General features: G+C 36.4%; 2 protein-coding genes across 2 annotated transcripts; one reads left to right on the top strand and one right to left on the bottom strand.

The window, feature by feature from the left end:
* The first annotated feature begins 863 nt into the window (after nucleotides 1-863).
* On the top strand, nucleotides 864-12,965 carry LOC146488644 (mitochondrial glutathione transporter SLC25A40-like). The gene is made up of 11 exons (XM_085119089.1): nucleotides 864-1,084; nucleotides 2,739-2,798; nucleotides 4,053-4,168; nucleotides 4,726-4,793; nucleotides 5,685-5,809; nucleotides 6,931-7,008; nucleotides 7,718-7,816; nucleotides 8,814-8,905; nucleotides 10,355-10,430; nucleotides 11,335-11,424; nucleotides 11,906-12,965. The coding sequence occupies exons 1-11, from the start codon at nucleotides 994-996 to the stop codon at nucleotides 12,019-12,021; spliced, it is 1,011 nt and encodes a 336-aa protein (XP_084975215.1). The 5' UTR covers nucleotides 864-993; the 3' UTR covers nucleotides 12,022-12,965.
* A 789-nt stretch (nucleotides 12,966-13,754) lies between these two features.
* Nucleotides 13,755-19,630, bottom strand: LOC146488643 (GATA zinc finger domain-containing protein 1-like). Its single transcript, XM_085119103.1, has 4 exons — nucleotides 19,281-19,630; nucleotides 17,538-17,597; nucleotides 16,183-16,360; nucleotides 13,755-15,154 (listed from the first exon to the last, which is right to left on the bottom strand). The coding sequence occupies exons 1-4, from the start codon at nucleotides 19,539-19,541 to the stop codon at nucleotides 14,967-14,969; spliced, it is 687 nt and encodes a 228-aa protein (XP_084975229.1). The 5' UTR covers nucleotides 19,542-19,630; the 3' UTR covers nucleotides 13,755-14,966.
* Nucleotides 19,631-22,134: the final 2,504 nt, after the last annotated feature.

The following is a 22,134-nucleotide window of genomic DNA, read 5'->3' as shown; positions in this document are numbered from 1 at the left end:
GACCATCCACGACACCGAAAAAAGAATAGAACACTAGCAGGTAAATGACGAGGATTAAGGCATCGTATAACAAAATAGTTTGTTTTCCAAAGTTCACTCGGACATCACTTCAAACAGTATCCTTTGATTCTTGTAAACCGGCAAAGACAGTAAGTGTGACGTGTCGTCAATAGTTTTCAGTGTTATACTATGAATGGTTTCATGCAAATTGATGCAAAACCAATAGCAATCATTGATTCAGAATGCGTGTCGTAATTAATATGTAAAAAAAATAATCTCTACCCTAGCAGTCTCGCTCTTCCCCCGCCGCCCAGAAACTAGTTGAATAGGAGAAACAAAACTCACGCTTCTTAAATCTTATCTGTTTATTTTTCTTTGTTCTTGTACATCTAACATTTCAAGTTATGTTTAGTGCGAGCATTCTGCGAGTTAGATAAGATGCCGCCTATTCAGAAGGAAGAGTGCGACTCTCTTATCTTCGCGTTGTCATGGTCCATGGTAGTCCCCTTCAGATCTCTCTGAGCACTCAACACACCAAAGCTTGAGCACCCAAGCTCAAGGGTGTGTTTCTCAAAAGTCCCGAGAAGACCCGAGAACTTCTCGGCCGGAAAAACTATTTTAACTGCAGAATGTTTATTGCCAGCAATTCGATTTCTGGTAATTTGGAAAGCTAAACTATTGAAAGCTTTACAAGATCACGAAACACATTGGATAATTAGTTTGCACGGAAAACTACCACCAGTCTATGTCTGGCCAGTGTAGCAAACATTAGCGCGAGAAGTGTAACCGAAGCGAAATCGGGGAAGGGGTGGGGGATTTCTCGTTCCCCACAGGGGTTGTCTGTTCACAAGGAATTGTGGGTAGACTCGTGGTGCTGCTGGAAGATGGCGGGGGTCAACGACGGCGTGTTTTTATCGTTTTCCTGTGTTCTGTTACCTCGCTATTCAGAGAGTCACTTGTGTATGAAGCTATTAATTTGAGAAGACGGTCATAATGAGCAGTTCTGGGCCAAGTGGTGGAAAAATAACTCCACTGCAACAAATGTTGTCATCTGGTTCAGGAGCATTGATTACCAGTATTCTCGGTAAGTTATTTTATAAGTCATGTGTTTTCGAAAACTTGCATCCATTCGAAGTTGCTAGATTTTTCTCTGTTGCCGCTGGCGAAAAGCTTGTGCTCGTAACAGCATATGATTCCTTTTATCTAGAAGCTTTTTGATAAATACATTTTGTAACTGCAGGCATGTAAGCTTATACCCAACGGGTGATGTAATAGATAGTAAAGTTACAAACCACGTGGAGTATGTGTCCTACAACATAGCCAGCTGGCAGAGCTTTTTCTTCGTCGTTTCTGCTTCCTTTTGGTGTTTTTTTCGCGTCTGTATCCATCCACAATGGAAGCAACAAAAATTGATGTACCTGTCAATGTAAAGCCACGCAGAGGAGGGGGAGGGGGAGGGGAGATTTTTGGAAAGATTTCGGCACATCTCCATACATAAGTAAAGTAAAGTACGGGTAATTTATTTAATGTTAATAACGGAGGAAGTGCTTGTGCATTCTCCTGAGTCGAATTGGGTTCGAATTGGAATTTGGTAATATTTTTTTTAGGAGAGGGAAAAACCGAAGTACTCGGAGAGAAACCTCTCAAAGCAAGGATGACAACCAATTCAACACACATATGACGCTGAGTCCAGGGATCAAACCCGGGTTACAATGTTATTTACAACATTAATTATATATGCACCACTGTCACATTAACCCTCTTTCAAAAACAGCGAGTATGAATAAACAGCAAGCTGCTTAGCAGGCAGACCGTATAACAAACTATTACAATAGTCGATCCGACTGGTAATAAAAGTGATTTATTCATATTGTAATGCACATTTGATCAAATTATTTGTTAATCTGCGCAATAGAAGTATTAAATTATTATTATTATTATTATTATTATTATTATTATTATTATTATTATTATTATTATTATTATTATTATTATTATTATTATTATTAGAGTTTGAGTCACAAAATGTATACATAATTGATGAATAGGGCTGTGCGGAAATCTTGCCAATATTTTTATTTTAATTCCCCATTGAAGTACTTGAAATTAACTTTGTGCAGTACTTGTCCTCTGGCCACCTCAGTCAGATTTTAACTGGTCATACTGTAAGTTTCACTGGCCATGAACAGGAGCAACTCAATCTTAATGACAAACCTGTCTATTAAAAATTAATACTGTAACTAGTTAAGTACAACTTCTAAACAGTTCTTGCAAGCCTTATCGTTGCGATTCAACATGTCACTTGTTGGATTCATCTAGTCGAGATGGACTGGGCATGGCTTCATCCACATCTTAGACAAGTTCAAATCAAATCAATTTTTTCTAAAAAATTTTTCTCCCGGCCAAAATGGTCAGTTGTTCCAAATAATATTTTTGCTGGCCAGAGTGTTATTTCTACAGGTCAATGGCCAGCAGGCCACCATTAGTGTCAAGCCCTGCATTGTAGGGCATGTGTGGATGGTCAAAAGAGTTACTAAACGACTGCGAAAATTTGTTACAAAGTCCACTGAACTGGTGACCGTCATAAAATCTAGTTATTGGTAGATAATAATATTATTGATCTTGCTGTAAAATCCCCTGCCTATGTCCAAAGAATAATGGGAGTTTAATAGATGGTAACCATATAGTTTGGTCATTTTCCAAGTCAAGTGCTAGAGAATATTTTGTTTCTTTTGCAGTGACACCTCTAGATGTGGTAAAAACAAGGTTACAAGCACAACTTAAACCTATTCCTAAATGTAAGTATGCTGAAACGATTTTATAGTGGATCAATGCATATGAGTCAGACAGAAGGGCTGAAAAAGTAGATTATTGAGCCTTGAAAGTTGTATGTAAGCAAAGATCTCACTGCTACTCAAAGTTGTGGGATACAAGGCAGTGATCCATCTACCTACACATCCCGCATCTCAGATCAGACTCATAAATTTTCTAAAAGATGCACAAATTTATTCCCAGTTACGTCCCCTTGGATGCAAAAAATTATCTTCTCTCTATAACAATCATGACTTCTTGACTTTTCTTTTCTATTTATGAAAAAGTTCAAAATATTTATATCAAAGTTAGCAGCGCTTGATTCCTCCATTACAGACTCATTGTTCATGGTCAGTGGTATTTTACAGACCAAAGTGTTTGTTCTTCGTTTTGATACACATGCTTTCTGTCTCTTCCTGTTGCTTGCTTTCAGAAGGTACACTTGTGAGGTTTTCTGTGTTGATATTGAAATTTATTAATGCAACCAAAGAAAAAACTTTAGCCCCTAGAGGGGCAAAGACAGCTCTCATTTGCAAAATGACCCGAAGCGAGTCAACGTGAAGAACAAGAAGCAGCAACTGCAATAGAGAAGGATGATGCGACAGCAAATGAAGAATCAGCACAAGCAAAATCTAGGGAGCAAAGATTTTCAAGCCGTGGCTCAAAATATATTAGTGGCTGGTCTATGAGAAAAATGGAAATTATATGTATTGTAAAGTCTGCACCGAGGCTAGGAAACAACATCTTGACTCTGTTGAGAAATCGTCTAACAGTTAATGTCTAGCACAAATTGATCAGAGTAGTCAGACTTAGTCCAGAGGGAGCTAAATGGAAATTTTGAGATTGCCCCTCTGCACCAAAGTTATTCATGAGTTGTATGTCAAAGACTGAAAGTAGTTAATAAAATAAAAAGCTCTTTAATTTATATGTACGTGTTATTCATAGGTACAGTTTATATACAGTGATGAGTGTGCCGGGGACTCAAACTCCTGGGTATGGGACTCACACTCCAGCTGTGTGTGGGACTCACAGGTTTTTGGCTGTGTAAGTCCCTGGACTCACTACTGCCTGTATCTAGATGGATCACTGCAATGTACAGTGTACAAAGACTTTTTGATGTCACAGTCTGGTCAGACTTTTCTGGTTGACATGACTTGTGACTAAAGAAAAGCAATATACATGTAGCTGGTACCAAAAATAAATGTATACCATAAAAATGTTTTATTTTTATTGCTTTTTAGCTCCTTGTTATTTGTTCTGCAATGGTCTTATGGATCATCTGTGTTTGTGTGCCAACCCTGGTTCTCCATTCAGACCACTCCCTCATGTTTCTCATCCACCATTTAATTCAACTGTGGTATGTTGAAATCTACAGTGTTTTAATAATAGGTTACCATAGCAACAGTATAACCTGTTAAAAAATTATAGAGGGGTTTGAGAATTTAAGGTAGCTCTGAACCCCTATTATTAATTTTTTTTAACTTGGCAAAAAGTTGTATGTGTACATGTTGATTACAGTTTCATAATAAAAAAAATGGGGATCACCAAGCTTGTTAACTCATTTATTGCGCAAGGAATGAATGAGGTGTCGTGGTGGAGCAGATGTGGTCGGAAATTATGGACCGTAGATGGAAGTAATTTCGTGTGTTCAGCTATGCTTAGGCATGTTTTTGATACCATTATTGTTGTATCAACTGATAAAGAGTGGTTGTACTGATCCATCACAGTAAACTTGCTGGAAAGTGATGGAAACCGGTGCCAGCCACTTTAAGCTGTCGAAATGATAAATTGCTGCTTAACTGAATTTTTGTGCTGAATTCAAAAAAAAAAAAAAATCCTAGAGTCCTACAGTTTCTTGCATCTGTGGACTGTTTGGCCCCACTTATAGCACTTATTGTTTTTATCCCTTTTTAGGATGCTTTGATCAAAATCCCACGTTATGAAGGATTGGCAGCTTTATGGAGAGGACTACCACCAACTCTGTAAGGTGTTGTTATTGTTAATAGCCCTTTTCACGGTTGGTTTTTCTCATTTGCATTACACTGTTATCCAACGTGGATGCGAGGCAATTTCGGGCTAAAACTACAAAATAGCCCGAAATTGCCTCACATACATGCTAGATTTCATTCAAATGAGCAGAGTTAACCGTGAAAAGGGCTATTGGATGGATAATTTTTTTACCTTCATATAATTAACAGTGTACTCTGTGATTGATGCAGAGTGTTCTATGGTCTGCAATGTTATACCAATGTTATAGTACACTCATAGCCACCCACTGGTTCCCTGTTAAAAGAAATATAGAAGTCCCAACAAATAAACTGACTTGAGAGGTGATAGTTATGTTGCACTTTTAAATTTTAGTTTAATCATGGGTATTGGACAAAATGTGAGATGTTTATCCATTTGTTCATGTTCCTTTCATAACAAATAAAATGAAGTGATGACATTTCTAAAATGATAATTTGTGTCCAGCAAATATATATTCTCCTCTGTAGTGTATGACTTCAATTCAGACTATTTTACTTTTTTATACAGATTTGTGTGGCATTGATCAGAAGCGATTTGCTTATACATAAATAAGCAAAAGTTATAGTAAAAAGCTGACATTTCAGCATCATCATGACCCCATTATCAAGACCAACTTACAAATTATGCGGGATGTAAAATATATGGGTTCTTTTGTTCCCATGCTAATTTTTCAAGCTTAACCGATGTATTTTACATCCAGCGTAATTTGTAAGTTGGTCTTGATAATGGCGTCATGGGCTTTTTACTACAATTTTTGCTTGTGTGACATTGATACAAATTTATACACATCTTGTTATCCTTTAATTCAGCACTCATTTTGAACCACATCCATATCTCTGTTACAGTGTGATGGCAGTTCCAAATACAATGATTTATTTCACCCTTTATGATCAACTTAAAGTGATGTATGGCTTTGTGGAAGGGCAGGAGAATGTTTGGTCACCAATGTTTGCTGGAATAACGGCTCGAAGTAAGAGTGATTTTATGACTGTAATTATTATAGTGCATATAGAATTATTTTTTTGTCTGAGGAAAAGACTATTGGATTTATTTCAAATCTGTACCATTTCAGTATACTTTTGACATCATCACAGACATTTATCTAAGCACTGTGTTAATTCAGTCGTTTCTTTCATTCTTGGTACAATATATTGAAATGAAGACCTGTACACTCTCAGCTACTCTTGATTTAATTTACATTCCTGTTTTTGCAGAAATATCACGATATACAGTTTTCTCTGGAACTTTGTTTTAAAAATTAATGAAGAGCCCAACTCCAGTCACATTAAACTTGGAAAACATAACAACTGGCAAAAGTTTCACCAAATAAACCTTATAACCATGGAAACAACAAGGAAATAAATATTGTTTGAGAAGTGAATGGCCTACAAGTCAAAGATTTAATCTGAAACTTGAACTGGATTTGATTTGACTGGAATGGAATGTACATATAAGACCTAAATTGTTGTAGCAATAATTTAATATGTTTTTTATTTGTAATTATTTTATATGGTATGGTAGAGAGTCAACTCCATTACTGTTTTGGACAGTTACACTTGTAGTTAAAAAATGTTTGAACACAATTCAGTGCAACTCTACACTGCACCTGTACGACAGTTGTTGGTGTGACTTGATTTAACACTAAAGACGCTGTTACACTAGGCAATTTTTCTTGCAACTTGTCTCGCAATTCTTTTGCGACACAAGTTGCACAAATTGTTGCCTAGTGTAACATGCCCTGAAATGAACATGTCTCACAATTTTTTTGTTGCCGCAATTGTTGCGAGAAGTAGAAGTCAGTTCTACTTCTCGCAATGGTAACTGCACCAAAATGTTGCAAGACATGTTTATTTCAGGGCATGTTGCACTAGGCAACGATTCGGGCAACTTGTGTCGCAACAGCGCAATGAAATTGCGAGACAAGTTGCAAGAAAAATTGTCCAGTGTAACGGCTTCTTAAAACGGTAGTGCCCACTTTGCTGAAGTGTGTTTGATTTTATCGTAAGAAACTCAACTAAAACAATGTAAGGGGACATTTTGAATTTGGTAATTCTCACCATGTAATAAGATTGCTTTATTTTGAATTTGCAGCCATTTCTATCACCTGCATATCACCTATAGAGATGATCAGGACCAAAATGCAGGCCAAGAAAGGATTCAGTTATAAAGGTACTGCAGCTGCTTTAATCACTGTAAAAAAAAGAGTAATTTGTGACGTTATGATACTGATATTTGTCAACCATTATTTTGAAATCATATTTTCATGTGTTGAGTAAAACATAAATGTCATAAAACAAATAAGTAAACACAGTAAATGAATGTACTTTTAATTTTCTTCACTTAGGGAATTAAAATCCTACAACACACTTTCCATGATCTAAAATTAATATTTTATTTAAATCTTTTCTGAGAGGGATTTATTTTTAAAAAATGTGGCAAATTAATAGAAGTCCCACAAACTCTGAAACTCTTTTATTACAGATAACAGTTGAATAAGTAACAGTAGACAAGCAGCATTTTGAACCTCTTGCCATTATTTCAGCAGTGACCAGTATTGCTTGGATGGCGTTGGCCAGTGTTTCATTGCTGCTTTCCTTCAACATTTTTGTTTTTCTCAAATGTTTGCTGCACAAGTCTGCTCTACTTGTCCATTTGTGTGTAAATATCATGAATCATCCAGTAGTAATTAGAAACATTTTAAGCAGATGTGGTTAGGTAGCTATCATAATTCAAGCAAAGCATTTAGGATTCTATCTAGGATTTTATGATTGTGTGTACTGATAGTCTAAGTTTTAGCAGTCTGTTCTTTGCAAAGTTGCACAAACTATTTCAGTCTGTCTCTTAGTTGGTTTACTGAAATATTTTTTCATCTTAATAGAGCTTGTAAGAGTGATCAAGAATGCCATTCAGCAAAGTGGGGCATTATCACTTTGGCAAGGACTAGGGCCCACACTACTCAGGGATGTTCCATTTTCAGGTAGTTGATCTGTTGAATTTTGGCTGGGAGTATAAATTGACCAGTCAGGTGCCGAAGTAGGGTCCAAGTTGGAAATGAGTGGTAGATAAATAATGGTTGAACTTTCTTATACAGATACACGACACAAACCCAATTGTACATACATGTATGAATATGACTTGCATGAATAACATAGTGTTACTAAGATTACTATGGTTAGCTTGTCAGCCAATTTGGATTCAGCCTGAGCAGTAAAAAAGTTGGAGACATGGCCAAGTTGCACTTGAGGCTAACTACTAAACGTTTAGTGGTTCTGGCTCTGTGATCACTATAGTGTCCTTATTATTGATATGAATTTGCTCTCTTTTGGAGGAAGATCTTGCATACAGCTGTAGATCTGATGTTTGTACTAGAGGTTTCATGTCAATAGAGAATTTTGGGGGGATTTTGCTGGGACCAAAGAAAACTCATTATAATATAGAGTTGCCCATACATGTAAGGATTTTCCAAAGACACGTTCAACAGCTCTTCTGTTATCTTCAGTTTTGAATTGCCTAATTCTGATACGTTAAAATTTAGCCCGAAACAATAACATCACTTCGAGGCTCCGGGGAATAAATTGTAGATGACTTTTATCCGCATTTATTTCCCAGAGCCTCGCAGTGCTCAGGCTAAATTTTAATATATCGAAATAGGGCTATTGCATTTTGTGTTAAATACAAAGAAATCCTAATGAGAAAAAAAACTGTAACAGAAAAATTAAAGAATACATGAGAATGTGTGTTAAGAAAATAAAGACAGGTTTAACCACATGTATAACATTTTTGTGAATGATGTATTCAGTGAGTGACACAGGCAAACTCGGAAAAAGGAAATCCGAGTGCCCCTGTCAGGAGTCGAACCTAAGACCTTCCAATTACTAGTTTGGATGCTCTACCACTGAGCTACAGGAGATTCGTGAGAGCTAAGGCCGTTGAACTAGCATAACTAAAAATTTTGTATTTGATTTGTTTTTTAGCTGTCTATTGGATGGGCTATGAAGTACTCAAGTCTAAGTTTACTGAACCTGGTCATGTTGCTATTTTTTCTTCTGGAGCTATGTCAGGAGCTGTAAGTCATACATGCAGACATACTTTATTCATTTTCACAGCTTAAAAATAAGGCAGACAGAGGCTGATGTGAACCTGCGATAATCATACGCGAATACAAAATCTAGATTTTTTATTGAAAATTTGAAAATTCTATAATTAAAATGATAATTATAATAAAAAAAAACTAAGACAGTCAAAATACTAGCATGATATAAATTAAATGGAAACTGTTGGTTTACTATATTTATAAATGTGGTATTTAAGTTGATTCCTCGGTGCTGTGACCACCAAACAATTTTGAGGGAACCTCTGCTCCGAAAACAAATGGATGGTTAATTGTTGGAAATAGTGTGTAAATTCTAGATTTTAGTTTAAGAAGTAGAAGTAACATTCAAGTGTGCTTAAAATTAGATATGATTGTCACCTATTTTTGCTTTTAAATTTCCCAGGCACCACCATCTTGGATTTCATAACGTCATTGCGTTGCCGCTATTGTTAGTAAAGAGAAGTTCTTTTGTGTGAAACAATAGAGAACAATAGCGGCAACACAATGACGTCATGAAATCCAAGATGGCCGCACCCGGGAAATTTAAAAGCGAAAATCTTGTCTAATTTTAGGCACACGTGAATGTTATGTCTACTTCTCAAACTAAAATTTAGAATTTAGACACTATTTCCAACAATTTACCCTCCATTTGTTTTCGGAGCAGAAGTTCCCTGTAATGCAAAAGATTCTAAAGAAACTTACCCTTAAGAATACAATGGCTAACAAAAATTGAGCAAGCGCCTGTATCATAGTGGGGTATTTTTCCACTCCACTCAGTGATGCAGGCATACCAAGAAAAGGAAATCGTAGTTCTCCTAACTGGAGTTGACTCAATGCCCTTCTGATTACTAGTTCAGATGCTCAACCACTGAGCTATAGGAGACTCATGGGAGCTAGGCCATTTAACTAGGTTCATGTAACAACAATCACAGCAAAACAAACAAACAAACAACTGAAAGGGCAACAACTGCGGAATTGTATCCCAGTCGGGATACATTTGTATTTGATCAGGGGCACGTGACCAAGAATAAACCAATCACAGTGCTCGTTTTGTTGAGTGAAAGTCTAGGTATATAACAATAAGATTTGTTTCCAAGCAAACTTGGCAGAAGAGATTTATTTGTCTGAGGTGGTTTGACTGGAGTTATGGTTGTGTATTGGTTAGCATAATATTATTGAATGTCCGATTTTGTGCACAACTGGGTGATGTACCTTACCTCTGAATAAGCAAGTACACTGTTTGTTTCTAGATGAACTTGCATTGCAAAGTAAATTATTGTGATAATACCCCAAACAAATGAGTAAACCAGTATTGATTGTTTTACATCAGGCCATTGGGTAAGTACATATGTCCTTTGGTCCAGTGTTCAGTGATGGTGGGAAGGCCAAAGGCTCTGATAAGTTGTTTTGTTATCTCTTCAGATGGCAGCTCTGCTGACCACTCCATTTGATGTCATAAAAACTCACCGGCAAATGGAGTTGGGAGAACTTGTGTTCAGTAAGTTAAAGCAGTATCTTGGGTGTCTTATTTACAGTCAATTCTGAGTATTCTTTCACAATGCTGCTGTTAACCGAACTGTTTTTAAAATGGCTACAGAGAGTTGTTAGGTAACTGAAGAGCTAGAGAAAATTCAGCGCTGTGCACTTAGAATTATTTTCCCTGACTTAGGCTACCAAGAGGCTCGTAAAGAGTGCAACATTACCACGCCCTATCAATGGCGTCAATGGCTGACAGAGAGACTATTCAATGAGATTAAGGACAACAGCCTCCACAAATTACATCGCCTTTTGCCGCCATGTAATCTTATTACCGTAGCTTTAAGCAGGAAGCTTGCTTTTAACGGACCTATTTGTAGAACAAATAGATTTAAGAATAGTTTTATCATGCACAGTGCGGCTATTTTCTGATGGCTTTATCGTATATCCGTGGCTATTTTTTTTTTAAAATTTTATGACGTAGTATCTTTGTTCCTTTGTTTGTTTTTACTTATACTGTCATTTATTTATTTATTTATTTACTTATTTATTTTTTTATTTATAATAGTTTTTTTTATCCTTTCTCGTATTTGAGTATTATGTATTGTATAGTCCGTAATCCAGCCTCTGGATTGCAATGGATTTTTTAATAAAGCTATCTATCTATCCATCCATCTAACCATACGAAATGATTAGGAGTAATTACGCAGCTCTGTGTCAGAGAAGCTATAGCTCAGTCCTAACATAAAGCTACTTCCAAGGCTCATTCTCAAGGAAACTAAATAATACAGCTCACTTGTTGTCTGAAACAACACATAATTTTATCACTTTTATCATGATCAAGGGCAAAGACAACAGTATTTGAACAAAGCTGGTGAAGTTCGAGAACAATACTAATTTTTTGCTGTTGAAAATGTTGTTTCCAGGGGATGCAAGTGCAGTCAAGAAACTGCCTTTCACATTCTCCTTGATGTTTCAACTGTACAGAGATAGTGGCTGGAGGAGCCTCTTTGCTGGTAAGTGAAATAATAAGGACCAAAATTAATAATGGTAATTGAACTGAGTGGAGTACAGTTTGGTCTGAAATCATATGCCCGTTTTCAAAATTGAAAGAGTGTGCAGCGCGCGTTCGATTTGAAATCACAAGTATGATTTCAGACCAAAATTGCAGGACACAAAGTTCAATTGCCACTTTATTACACCCATTTTGAAAACACACAGTTGGCTAGTGCAGGTTTAACAAGCCATGAAATTTGATTGGTTATTATTATTGCATTTTTACTTTGATGTGCTAAAAAAAAGGATCCGGTTTAGAGTGAAAAAATATTGCGATTTGTGAATAAATTGCACTGTTGAGAGCCAATCAGATTGCAAGGATCACCAATGATTTCAAAATGGGTGTAATAGATGTTTTAATTCATCCACTGTAACATGCATGACTCCAGTGTAACAAAAGAGGTAACACTGCACTGACATATTTGCTAATTGGGTTTTCAGGAGTGTCAGCAAGAGTTATGAAAGTTGCCCCAGCATGTGCAATTATGATCAGCACCTATGAAGCTTCAAAGTCTTTCTTCCGCAAACACAACATGGAGAAATTAATTTCCAGATGACAAATGACATACACACTGTTGTGTGATAAAGTGCGATACATGGCTCAAAAAAGAACGTACATACACAGTGGGACCACTCAATGTGGAGGAGATGTCCTACATGGAGGACTTCATTGTGATACCATCTTCAGGATTTCATGCCATCATCACTATACTACAGTTTTTCGTAGACAAAAAGAACTTGTTACAGCACACAATGTACTACTGGTACAGTTCATGAGGGAATCAATGAAATGAAATAGTAATGGCATCAAATGGGAATCCTCTCTTGTTGAGAAGTTAGGATGCATCATGCTGGATAAGTGATAAACTGATGGGAACTTGTGCACAGATGTACATGGACTGCAAATGCGCTGCATGTATGTACGGGGTGTACTAGGGGTGTGTTTAGTTGGTCTTATTCTTAAACAAGGAATTGACATATGTGTACAATGTAATGTAATATTAATCTATGCCTGGTTGTTCAAAAGCCAATTAACGTTAATCTACGATTAAAAGTTAACCAAGGTTTTCTGCTCACTCGTTAAAATTCTTTTTAAACTCCAATGTTAAGCTAGTGATAAAGAAAAGTCAACGTCAAAACTGAGGGACAAAAATCTTTTTGAAAATCTTTATTGTTGTGTAATCAAACTCTAACCAAAGTTCTTGTTAATCCAGGATTAGAATTGGGCTTTGAAAAACTGGGCCCTGGAAATTTAAAGGCAAAATGTCTAAAACATGATTTCTGAATAATATGGTTCCTTCTTACGATTGAATCTCAGTGTGCAGCTTACTGTATAGTTAAATGTGATCTTTCTAACACCCACATGTACAGCACCATCCAGAGTTTTGAATGAATGCTTAATTACCTTGGAACACCATTGACCGAGAGTGGACATAACTGAAACAAGTTTTGTATGGAAGAAAAACTGAAATAAAGTGGGGAAAATCTTTTATTCTTGGGAGATTGTGTAAGCACCTTTGTCTGTTATGTAAGTTGAAATCCCCTCTATCTTGTGGCCCTGAGAAGTGACTTGAGTAAAACAATACTAACTGTCAACAAACCTATTGTTGCAATAACTTCATCAGTAAAATATTAATTTGATCTGTAGAGTTTGCAGTTTGAGTCCAGAGTTACAAAAAATGTAGTACCAATGGTGCGTCAGATAAGGCCACAAATGATGTCGTGGGGTTAAAAACGCCCTTTAGATAAAATGGTATGTGTAGTTTTCATTTGTTGACAGGACATATGAGAATTGGGCTTACTTGAAGTCAAAATCCATTTCTTTGGGTTTATAAACTATAACATGCAGGAAATATAAAATTATCTGGATTTTGCAACAATTTAGAATGCATTGAATCTACATGTAGCCAGTAGGTGAGAAGCCAGTGACAGGTTTACATGTGAAAGCACATAGAAGGCATCAGATCCAAGACTGTAGAGTTATTATCTGTGTGTGGACTAGCAAAAAAGGTCCTTTTTTGCAAACATAAACATTTTGTTCATATACTTTGGTTTGAGTGTGTTTGTTCCTCACACACGAGTTTCGGTGAACAAAATTGCCTTATCCAAAGAGTATGTTTGGCCTGGTCTCATATTTCTGACCTTTGAAGCACCCTTACCCCATTTGAAACCATTGATTGACACATTGTTTTTCAAACTCTTCATTGAAAAGCAAGTTTTGTCAATTTGTCTCCTCTCCACTACCTTGATCTTTTCTACCTTAAACAGTGTTTTCCCTTTGATGATGATAGTGAGTTTATTCTTTTAGCTCTGTTAGCACTTACATTACTGTACTTTTGTAAATGCATCATTCACTAAAATAATGAATTCAAATTAAATGTTAACCATGAACTAGTAAGAATAACATCTACATGTTACTAAATACATTCCAGCATCCAAAATGTCAGATCATGTAGTGTGTGTTATATTTATATGTAAGAATAACCATAATTTTGACAAGCCTGTCGAGTAAGTACATTACCTTTAAGGAACAAGGAACAATTCAGGTTTGTTTTTGAGGGCCTACATGTACAGTATGTTCTCTGTTACATTCATTTTGATACCATGAACTACTTTGGTGACTGTTTATTTTTTTACATAGCCCCATGGCAAATGGGGAATATATATTGTAATAAATATCAACACAAATCATGCTGGTTTGTTTTGAGAGTTAATGTTGCAATAATAATGTTGCATGATAACAGACAGCCTGTCTCACATGTGAGTATTTTGGTACTCAGTGGTTTTCTAAGTCCAGTCAGATTTTAAAGGCCGACATACCCAGAGGACTTTTGGTAGTCCCTGCAACATGTCCCTTCATCAGAGCTGTGATTTGTCTCCCCAGTTTAAACTGGTCCAAACGTCCCTCGGGAGGACTCTGTGCACATTTCAGGAAAGATTGTCCCCAGACAACAGTCTAAAAGGTTTCAAACAATTCCTTTAAACCATACACTCCCCTTGTGTAATTTCATGTCAGTCTTTCAACAGCATGGTGGATTTCCAAGCTCTGCAGCCGATTTTCTGCTGAGATCATTTCAGCCGGGTGAACAAACATCAGGTTATGAAAAAATAATTTCCGTGCATGTATGCATGTACGCCAAGCAATGGCGGGTTATGCAGCAACTAATACCAACAGCCTCCAAAATGTGATTCCAATGAGATCTGATGTGATGTAAGTGTCATCTGGGGAGTGGAAGGGCACTGCTAGAAAACTGAATGATTTTTTCTCACACTGCAACATTCAACCAATCCATTTGCTTTAATTGTTGGGTACATCTTCTTGAAAGGAAACTCAGTCTTGTATGATCCACGAGTTTGAGCAGGTTGCATCATTTGGAATGATCTTAAGTATATAAAATACTGCTGTTCTTTCATATTTAGTCCTGATGCAACAAATGGAATCTGTTGAATGATCATGTTGAGTTCCTTAGATAAACCACTGGACCAGAAGACAGTGTTCTTGTTAAATTGACGCCGAGGAGGAGTCTTCATTTTGAAGAAGCAGTTCTGCTGCTGATGCTAAGTCATTGAGGTCAGGTGGCCTTGGAAACACAAATGGTGGATGTTCATGTCTGGCTTTAAACAGTTCTGTTGGTGCTCTACAAACAAACTCCATGCATTCCATGGGCCGAGGAGTATCTTCTTCTGGCCCTTAGAGCAAACAAACAATAGTGTGACAATGGTGACTTCCCAACCTGAGATACCCTTGGGTAACAGCCAGGCAGGGGGAATAAATTTAATCTTTCTTTTGAGTGCTTCAAAAGTAGTGGGGGCAGTAATTTTACCTTGACAATAATGGACCTTTTCCCAGTTTCTGACACCATCTTGGTTGGGGGGCAAACACAACAAAAATTACAGTAAACATGTGGGATTTTCAAAGACTTTGAGCCTCTGTAACTCTATTGGAAATGGAGAGACTTTATACATCTTACTTATGCCATCCATCTGGTTGAAAATTAGAACGTTATAGATGCTACAATGTTTGTAAACTGTTGTTAGAAATCTCATGCTTATAATGTATGTTTTGCTACAAATTTGCATATTAATTTTTTTGGATGATGTTTAAAAATATTTCTTTTCAATATTTTACACAAGCAATCTTTATTCTTATGACAATTGCCCCTCAGGGCTCACAAGACATAATTGCAGTTCTAAAATCTAACAAATTTGCATGGAGCTAAGAGGCTCAAAGGTGGCCAAAATCTTGTACAATTACTATAATTAATTACTTTTAGCGGTGTTTGGCCCCCAACCAAGATTGCGTCAGAAACTGTGAAAAGGTCTAATGAATTTATCAAGAGAGATGGCTGTCTGCATAATTGACTGTGAATACAATAATTCTTTCGGCCCCAGATTCAGCAGTGGTTTCCTTTAAAAATACAGATACAAATAGTTAATATTTGAAGGGATTTTCATTGTCAATTTGAAAACATGAAAGGATTAAAAATGCAATAATTAAGACAATGAAAACTTACAATAAAGAAAACTGAGTAACTGCATCAATAGATGAAACTGAAAGCTTGGAAACGGTCTTTAATAGTAGTGTTGTTACTAAGATACATCATCAAAACAGATTCTATGTTTCCTCTCCAAGTATGAGAGAATCTAAGGAAAAGACTACTGCAGCTTGTCTTTTGAAGAAAAAAATTCCCAATTTATATTCTGTACAAACTTCTCACCTGGTAAAAACACAGCTGGATCAAAGTATGATGGTTTGGGAACCATTGGAATAAGCCATGTGATGACTGCTGTTTTCTGAGCATACTGATCTTGTAGGAACCCTCTTAACTGTGCATAGTATAAATCACCCTCTATGTCCTCAATGGACACTATGTCTCCAGCTTGGTAAAGGATTCCCTGTATTCAAGAAAGGGATCAGCATTAGAATCAAAGTGCCAACAAGCCATGACAATACATTCCTTTTTTTTCTCTAAAGTCAATTTTCCTCAATAGCTTTCGTTTGCAGAAAATTTGTTCTGAATAAATTCATAAAGGAAAATAATTAATGTGGATGAAAGGGTAAAATTTCCATTGAAGGAAATTAAAATGTGATGAGCTGGTGCATTCTATAAAGCAACTGTAGCGTGTAGATGATTGCCTTTACCCTTTAGGCCCTAACAGTGATCAGCATCAATTTTCCCCTTGTAACATCAATGCTTAGTCAACCCCATGAGGTAATGAGAATTAAGGATATAAACACCCAGAATGAATTTTCTTGATATTTTAATAACTTCTCGACTTGATAAGAGAATGCATTCTTCAGGTTAAAACTAAACGAAATGCTGCCACAGGCTGCTAGTTGAGATGAAAAAATCGCATGCAAGCTTCTGCATGATTAGTATTTTTATCAAGTGAAGATAATAAATAAATACATAAATAAATAAAGACCATTTATTAAAATTGACAAAAATTAAGTGCAATTTGGTTGCATGATTAGTACTTTAATTTATATGTAAGTTTAATTGAAATATATGAGGTGAACAGAAAATTGTGTGCAAGATATAGCAGGTGCAAATTATTATTGCATCTCTGTTATTCAGTGGGCAACAGGTTTATTGTAGTTTAGAAACTTATGTCCATAAATGTTAACAATAACGACAGCTTCTTAACAGCAGAATAATATGCCAGGAAATATGTGAACTCTTGTTTATAACATGAACAATCTCTTCTCCTAAGTTCTAAAGTGTGTGTGATGGATCCTTGTTCAATTTTCTAATTTGCATAATTTTACCGTCACTGCATATAACATAACAATATTTTATTCAAGATATGAAAAATAAAATTATGAAACAACATATTGAAAAAGAAAAACTGGAGGTTAGCCCTATGGCATTTCCCTAACAAAAAGATTAAAAAGATGTCAGCTATGTACAAAGTATATAAAATCCTAAAATATTTAGGGACACTAATGTACAACAACAACAATAATAAGTTGGCAGCTAATGCATACAGTGTTATATTATGTGATCTGAGGAAAAAAATTACAACAGCTTGCAGTGTAAACACAAAACAAACCTAGCAAACGTTGCCTTACTTTGAAGTAAATCCTGTCTGCTGCTACTACAGTAGCAAACCCTTCTGGTGACTTGTAAGGCTACAGAAAAAGAAACACAACTAAGCAGAAATAAAGGAATTACATGTATGTAGAAGAATTATGTGTCCCATAAATAAATAAATAAATAAATAAATAAATAATAGTTTTCCCACTAAAGGGGCATGCATGTACATTGCTTATCTTGACCAAGAAATTGAAAACTGCCCCACTGAACTTGCCCAGTCATTGCAATAATTGCACTGTACATTTTGAGTCCTAAACATGGATCTGTATTAATCTGAAGGCGGAATTTCTGAGGATTTGAATCATGCCAAACCACCAAAAACCAGGACATTTAAGCAGAAGCTATTCCCTTCTTCTTAGTTCCATCTCCCTTACTGGGGAATACGGCTAAAAGCAGTTGCCATTGCAGTGGGGAAATTCTGAGCAATTTAGTTTTAGCATAAAAAGTTAAAGCAGACTGGTATTTAGCACACCAAATCCTGGTGCATGTAAAACTAAACAAGTTTGGAGTATATTTTTTTTAATTCATTGGCCAAGAAGTTTATGTGTTGTCTCTGTTTATATAATTAATAAAGGGTCTGTGCAAAAGGGACATATATTACTTTTTTGGCCAAAAAGTCAGAAAAATACTCCAAATTTGCCCAGTTTTAGAATGCACTGTGGATATTGGGTGTTGAATGTAGATCAATATTTGCTGTTTGCCTGAAGGCTGGATTTTGAAGGATAAGATTACATGAAACTGCCACTACATTAAAGCAGGGGTAGGGGTGGAGATTAGCTTCGTTGCTGCCCTTTCACGCTTTGCCCCACTAGGTATAACAGATAGTAACTAAGTAAAAGTTTGAGTGTTCCATTAAAGAAAATATCCAATGCAAAGGCAAATTCCACCCTTTTATAGAGAATATGTTGATGACACATTCACAGCTACACTAACAAATCTGTTGCCATGAAATCCTTCTTGAAAAACCTCAATAAAACATAGATGTAAAAAAAAAGACACTGTGAAAAGTCGTTTTTGGTATAGATTTGTTAAAGAATGGGTCTCAGGTCCAGACAACGAATTAGGGGTTTCTACTGCATTCTCAAAGCTGTGTCAATATGATGTACAAATAAATTATTTGAGAGCTAATCTGGTGCCATTCATTACAGAGAAAAATTTGATTTTACTGACAGGATTATGCATATGCTCTTCCTTTGTCAAACACAATTACTTTTTCACAAGTTTTATGAAGTTTGTCATGTATAGAAAAATTCCATAAAAATGCTGACCCCACCAAGTTTTAGTCACATAGTACAATTCAAACTAAACACAGCAACCAAACTCCAATAACTTTCAGCTGCGCTTCAAACAACAAATAAACAGCAGAAATTTGCCATTTTTGGCCGGCTTTTGACAGAACTGAATAGAAAGGTAAGTAGCATCAGCTAATCAGGTGCTACTAAAGCAGCACCTCGCACTTCACTCATGTTTTTACTGAGGTGAGAAGGTTTACAGAACTTACTGTAACCTTTTTTGTTTCAGGAGCTAGCCAATCTCAGAACGTTGAAACGCCCGAAGGGATATTAAAGTTTAAAAGTAGGTTTAATCACTACTTAAAAACCAGCTTAAATAAAATCCACAAAAGGCGTCTATCGTCTGTTTGGCGGCTTGGTAATAAGCCCACATTGCACTAGGTGGTTAAAACTCACCACACTACCAGCAACAACTGGCTAGCTTACCTTTCTTTTTATCTTTTGTAGTGTTCGACGACCTCTGGATCTTTCTCCTGACTTTCCATTATAACCCTTCCTTGTCCCTGCCTTGATTCTCGCCATAAGCTTTTTACTCTCCTTCGAACTTTGTCTTTGAGTTCGAATACTGGAATTAACCCGCTTCAAATGACAGCTGTTACAAAGAATTTCGCCATTAGATCCCTTTCTCCACATCAACGAATTTGCTATTTTGCAGGCTGAGCATTGTGGATTATGATCCAGAGACATTTTAAGAGAAGCGTCCGGCTGAGTATTTTTTTTTTCGGGATTTGTCTTTTTCTTCACTGAACAAGTACGTCCGCCATTTTAGGTTGTCCACGCATGCGTTAAATTGTTTGCCCGCGTCCTCATCGCGGGCGGAAAAATAATTTTACCTCTCGTTCCTCTCGTCACTTCTCGTCACACCTTACTCCACTTCACTTCACTTTTCACTTTATTTGCCACTTTTTCTCACTTCCATCAATTGAGTCTATAATTGCTTATTTAGAAGCAGGATGATCTCAGCAAGCTTGTCAGAGCTCTTCAGGGGAGATCAACCTTGATTCTATTGGTTTTGCAGCAAATGTAAAACATTCACAATAAAGGTGGCCATGACCTATTAAAGGATTAGGATAAAGTCGAATAAACCAGATACATAACAGACCTAAATAATACCATTTACAGGAGTTGCAACAGATTTTATATGTCACTAGCTTTTACTCATTTCCAGTAAGGGTCAAGTTGATTAAGAATAAACCTTTTTACTTCTCTCCTAAAAGTATGAGGAGCTTTATTTTGCTTTAATAGTGCTCGGGCAAGTTATTCCAAGTTTCAGTGCCTCTATGTTTCACTGAGAATCTTACATAATTTGTTCTCTGAAAGTTAACATGTAATTTCTTAGAAGATCCAGTGTTATACTTTATATGGATAGCCGTATCATTAGTTGTGAAATAGTTTTTAAAACCAGATGGATAACCGAAAATGTACTGTTGCCAGACGAATTTATCAAATCTTGGAAGGATGCCTCATCATAAAAATCACAATCCTCAATCGACTGTATCATTTGTTCTCAAACTCATTAATAATTCATCAAGAGAAAACAAAGAAAATCACTACCGTGACCGTGGTTTGGATATGTGATCCTAATTACCATAAATTAAATTTTGCCAACTTTAGCCTTGAATTTCTCCAAGTATTATTTATCATTTGAGAAGCCATATCAAACACTCGAAAGTGTGTTTCATCAGATATCCAAAAACCTCGAAGTCGTTTAAAAAAACTCGGCTTCGCCTCGTTCTTTCAACCTACTTCTCAGTGTTTGGATATCTGATGAAACACTCTTCCTCGTGTTTGATATATGACTTGAAAATAGCAATAATCAGGATCAAAATTAACGTATTCTTTTCCTCTACCAGATACTTTGTATTTTTTCCACTTACACGTTGAAAACGAAAAATTGTACTAGTTTCTTGAACCACAAAGATATACCAAAGAGAGAATATTTGGTTTGTAGCTAGGCGTGATTAAAAATTGAGAGGGTTAAAATTTGACACTGGCTCAGTTCAAAAACTGTATCGGGACGTTTCAGACCTCCTTCACCTACGGCTTCTCTGGTGTTATATGAATAAAAAAGAAAAATATACAATAAATGTGATAATGAACTGACGTCCTAAGAAAAAGGTTTTTTTCAAAAGTCTCGAAGAGAGTTTATAACAATAGCGTAACAATTGTGACATGTTCTCAGAAATTCTTGAGGTATTTATATATACAAAATATTAACGGCAGACTGATCCCAACGGCGGAGGTGACGAGCTTGAGAGAACAAACAACAAAAGCTAGGATAACTGAAATATATTTGTTTTTAAAAAAACAATTTTTTTTTTTTAAAAACAAATATATTTCAGTTATCCTAGCTTTTGTTGTTTGTTTTCTCAAGCTCGTCACCTCCGCCGTTGGGATCAGTCTGCCGTTAATATTTTGTATTTGAGATAATTTGCTGATCCAGGTCTACAAGTGATCCGGCACCACTCATTGGTTTGTCGCTGTGGAATTGCAGATTTTATTGTATTTATATATGTTTGGGAACGATCTGTGCTCATTGATTGAGCCTTTGCGATCTCAAACGGAATGCAACGCTTCAAAAAAAGTATTTAAATTTTGTTTCCATTTAGCTGATCAGTTTATAGTCATTGTTTCCATTTAGCTGATTGGATGATAATGTCAACAGCTTCCAAGTCGATTTCGTATTGGTGAAGCATGTGATGTTGGGCCAATAATAACTTTTTATCCAATGTTGCTATGACTTTGGCATGTTCTTTGTCGTGAGTTTTTTTATAAAAAAGGTGGGTCTGGCCAATGTAGACTCTGGGGCACTTTTTGCAATTAATCTTAGGCTTCTTTAGAATCTCCACTATTCGAAAAAGACTTAACACGGTTATCAAAACTCGGTTCATCATCTAATATCAGACCAACTAATTTGTCTAATTTGACAGTAGTCACTTGCTCTAACTTAGACCAAGTTTACTATCTTTTATAGGGGCAATTAAGATAGCCCACATCAACTTGGTCTTGGTAGAGTTCAGTGGCAGCCTAGCCCTCCTAACCCAGTCATTAACATTAGACTCTTCCTCTGACAGCTTATACTTAAACTCACGGATACGGTTGTAGTGAGCAGACACAAGAAGAGTACCATCATCAGCAAATAAATCCAACTACGAACTGATGTGTAATGGCCAGCATGTCACAGATGCACGTCACAAAGAGTAAAGGACCGAGGATAGACCTTGTGGAACCCCCGCTGAGATAGGTCTTGTTGGCGATGAGTTCCCCTTTTGGGCCCAGT

The sequence above is a fragment of the Pavona decussata genome, unplaced genomic scaffold (genome assembly GCF_977016875.1).
Source record: "Pavona decussata unplaced genomic scaffold, jaPavDecu1.1 SCAFFOLD_9, whole genome shotgun sequence".
Classification (NCBI taxonomy): Eukaryota; Metazoa; Cnidaria; class Anthozoa; order Scleractinia; family Agariciidae; genus Pavona; species Pavona decussata.
Note: the sequence above shows the minus strand (reverse complement) of the source record. Positions and strands in the feature narration are given on the sequence as shown.

Coding starts and splice junctions, on each gene's coding strand:
- LOC146488644 (XM_085119089.1), top strand. CDS start 994: ATGAGCAGTTCTGGGCCAAGTGGTGGAAAAATAACTCCACTGCAACAA. Junction 10,431..11,334: donor GTTGGGAGAACTTGTGTTCA/GTAAGTTAAAGC, acceptor TGTTGTTTCCAG/GGGATGCAAGTGCAGTCAAG. Junction 11,425..11,905: donor CTGGAGGAGCCTCTTTGCTG/GTAAGTGAAATA, acceptor TTGGGTTTTCAG/GAGTGTCAGCAAGAGTTATG.
- LOC146488643 (XM_085119103.1), bottom strand. CDS start 19,541: ATGTCTCTGGATCATAATCCACAATGCTCAGCCTGCAAAATAGCAAAT. Junction 17,598..19,280: donor TACAAAAGATAAAAAGAAAG/GTAAGCTAGCCA, acceptor CTTTTTCTGTAG/CCTTACAAGTCACCAGAAGG. Junction 16,361..17,537: donor CAGACAGGATTTACTTCAAA/GTAAGGCAACGT, acceptor TCTTGAATACAG/GGAATCCTTTACCAAGCTGG.